The sequence below is a fragment of the Penaeus japonicus genome, unplaced genomic scaffold (assembly GCF_977035675.1).
Source record: "Penaeus japonicus unplaced genomic scaffold, GWHDUDI00000001_assembly GWHDUDI00000021, whole genome shotgun sequence".
Lineage (NCBI taxonomy): Eukaryota > Metazoa > Arthropoda > Malacostraca > Decapoda > Penaeidae > Penaeus > Penaeus japonicus.
In genome coordinates this window covers 19,855,301-19,857,800 of record NW_028234423.1, presented here as the reverse complement: position 1 = coordinate 19,857,800, position 2,500 = coordinate 19,855,301, and the positions used below count along the sequence as shown (strand labels likewise).

Sequence of the window (2,500 nt, the reverse complement as noted above, 5' to 3'; positions counted from 1 at the left end):
TGTGAATATGTGTGTACATGTGAATCTGTATGTGTGTGTGTAAATCTGTGAGTGAGTGTATATGTGTAGGAGTGTGTGTGTAAGTGTGTGTGTGAATCTGTGTGTGCATGTGAGTCTGTATGTGTGTGTGAATCTGTGTGTGAGTCTGTATGTGTAGGAGTGTGTGTGTAAGAGTGTGTGTGTGGAGTGTGTGTAGGAGTATGTGTGTGTGTAGGAGTATGTGTGTGTGTGGAGTGTGTGTGTGGAGTGTGTGTGTTTGTGTGTGTGTGCATGTGTGTGTGTGTGTGTGGGCGTGTGTGCTTGTGTAGGAGCATGTGTATAGGGATGTGTGTGTAGGGGTGTGTGTGTGTAGGGGTGTGTGTGTAGGGGTGTGTGTGTAGGGGTGTGTGTGTGTAGGGGTGTGTGTGCATGTAGAGGTGTGTGTGCATGTAGAGGTGTGTGTGTAGGGGTGTGTGTGTAGGGGTGTGTGTGTGTAGGGGTGTGTGTGTGTAGGGGTGTGTGTGTAGGGTGTGTGTGTGTGTGGGGGTGTGTGTGTGTAGGGTGTGTGTAGGGTGTGTGTGTAGGGTGTGTGTATGTGTAGGGTGTGTGTGTGTAGGGTGTGTGTATGTGTAGGGTGTGTGTATGTGTAGGGTGTGTGTATGTGTAGGGTGTGTGTATGTGTAGGGTGTGTGTAGGTGTGTGTCTAGGTATGTTTGTGTGTGTCTAGGTATGTTTGTGTGTGTGTGTGTAGGTGTGTGTGTAGGTCTGTGAGTGTGTAGGTGTGTGTGTAGGTATGTTTGTGTGTGTAGGTGTGTGTGTGTGTGTGTGTGTGTGTGTGTGTGTGTGTGTGTGTGTGTGTGTGTGTGTGTGTGTAGGTGTGTGTGTGTAGGTGTGTGTGTAGGTGTGTGTGTGTGTGTGTGTGTGTGTGTGTGTGTGTGTGTGTGTGTGTGTGTGTGTGTGTGTGTGTGTGTGTGTGTGTGTGTGTGTGTGTGTGTGTGTGTGTGTGTGTGCATAATTAAGTGACTGTAGAAAACTAACATACAAACGTGGTATGGAGGAGTTTCAATATACTGTGTATTTGCCCATATTTTTCTAGGAATAACTATTAAATCTGAACAATGTGGCAAAGAATGATCTGGTGTGTACCAAAGTCAAAATCATAAAGCCTAGTTAATGTGTGGTTGTACAAAAGTGTATGTTTGTGAATGAGCTCATATGTTAGAGACCATCAGCATGTACAACCTATGTGTTTGCCTATTTCTCTTAGTTTATGAAGAGATGTTTGACTGTGCCTTACAAGTCACCTGGCGAATTAACAGACCATCTATTCACTCTTATGCTTGTGAACACAACAAACCATAACATGATAACAATGGGTTTCCAACCATCACAACTTCAGGATTTCACAAGACCACTTTTTAGCTTTAGAGATTCTTGCATCCTCCAATCCATCAATCGAGTGTAGATAACATGGTTTGGTATTGCCAGTTATGAGTCAATGGAGAAGAAACTTTGCCCTCCAGACTGAATCCTTGCTTGTTGGCAGGCATCCCTCTCAGCATGGTAGAAGAGCTATGTAACATATTTCTTCCTCTTTCAAATTACTTGGATAACATCTGTAACATCTGGCTTTGCACCAAAGCCTAAGATGCAGTTCTTCTATGAAAAAAGTAATTATTAAACAATACAACTTATTTTTTCCTTCCCAGTTAAGGGAAATCAAATAAATTAGCATTATTACTGTATAGACTCACGTAAGATCAGCAGAAGTTTTACATACAACCAGGAACACAAAAGATACTTCCTTCCCTTGGCCCTCTCAGCACTCTCTTTTGTTGGATCAAAGGAGACTGGATGAGGGATGTCTGCCTTGCCCCTAGGTATGGAGGCTACCTGAGCGACTATGTTAATTATTCTGATCTGCAAAGGTGTCCATGACAGCGGCTCTGGCCAAGACCACTACCACCTCCTCCTCCTCCATGGTCAGCCTCACCTTGTTGTCGAAGGCCTCCAGGTCCTCCTCGGCCATCCACATAAATTCAGAAAAGTCTGGCTCAGCGTTGGAATTCATCCTGGCACTACCAAAGCCACCACTGGACTGACTCCCGCTGGGGTTGTTACTGGGTAAACGCATGAAGGAGTTGCCTGTAAGTGGCCATTAATGGGCAGTTAGTACTGGTGGGACGACTGCTGACAAGGGAAGGTTTAAGACTAATCATAACAAGGTTACTTAGGTAACAAATACATGTCCTAGGAATAATGTTACAAATGGTGAAGGTTAAATTTAGGAAAAAAAAAATAACACTGATAAATGGAGATGAGAATGTCTAAAGAAACTGATGCCTGAGAAATGCACATTTCTCTTTCTGGCTTTTAGTGTATATGTATAAGCACAATCAATCAAATGTATTTTACTGGATAACTATGAAGTCAATTTTGGTTTTGTCTCATGAAATTAACTAATAAAACATTTCACCATCATCACCATGCCCTTACAACTAAACACAGACAGAGAGACAGA

The 2,500-nt window shown here is 43.3% G+C and overlaps 1 protein-coding gene across 2 annotated transcripts in view; it reads right to left on the bottom strand.

The window, feature by feature from the left end:
* The window catches only part of Paip2 (polyA-binding protein interacting protein 2), a 24,352-nt gene that overhangs the window by 12,803 nt on the left and 9,049 nt on the right, over positions 1–2,500 (bottom strand). For both annotated transcript variants that reach the window (XM_043025774.2, XM_043025784.2), the window contains exon 2: positions 1,973–2,124. In XM_043025774.2, coding sequence (XP_042881708.1) covers positions 1,973–2,113 — 141 coding nt within the window. In that variant the 5' untranslated portion in view covers positions 2,114–2,124. The remainder of the gene's footprint in view (positions 1–1,972; positions 2,125–2,500) is intronic.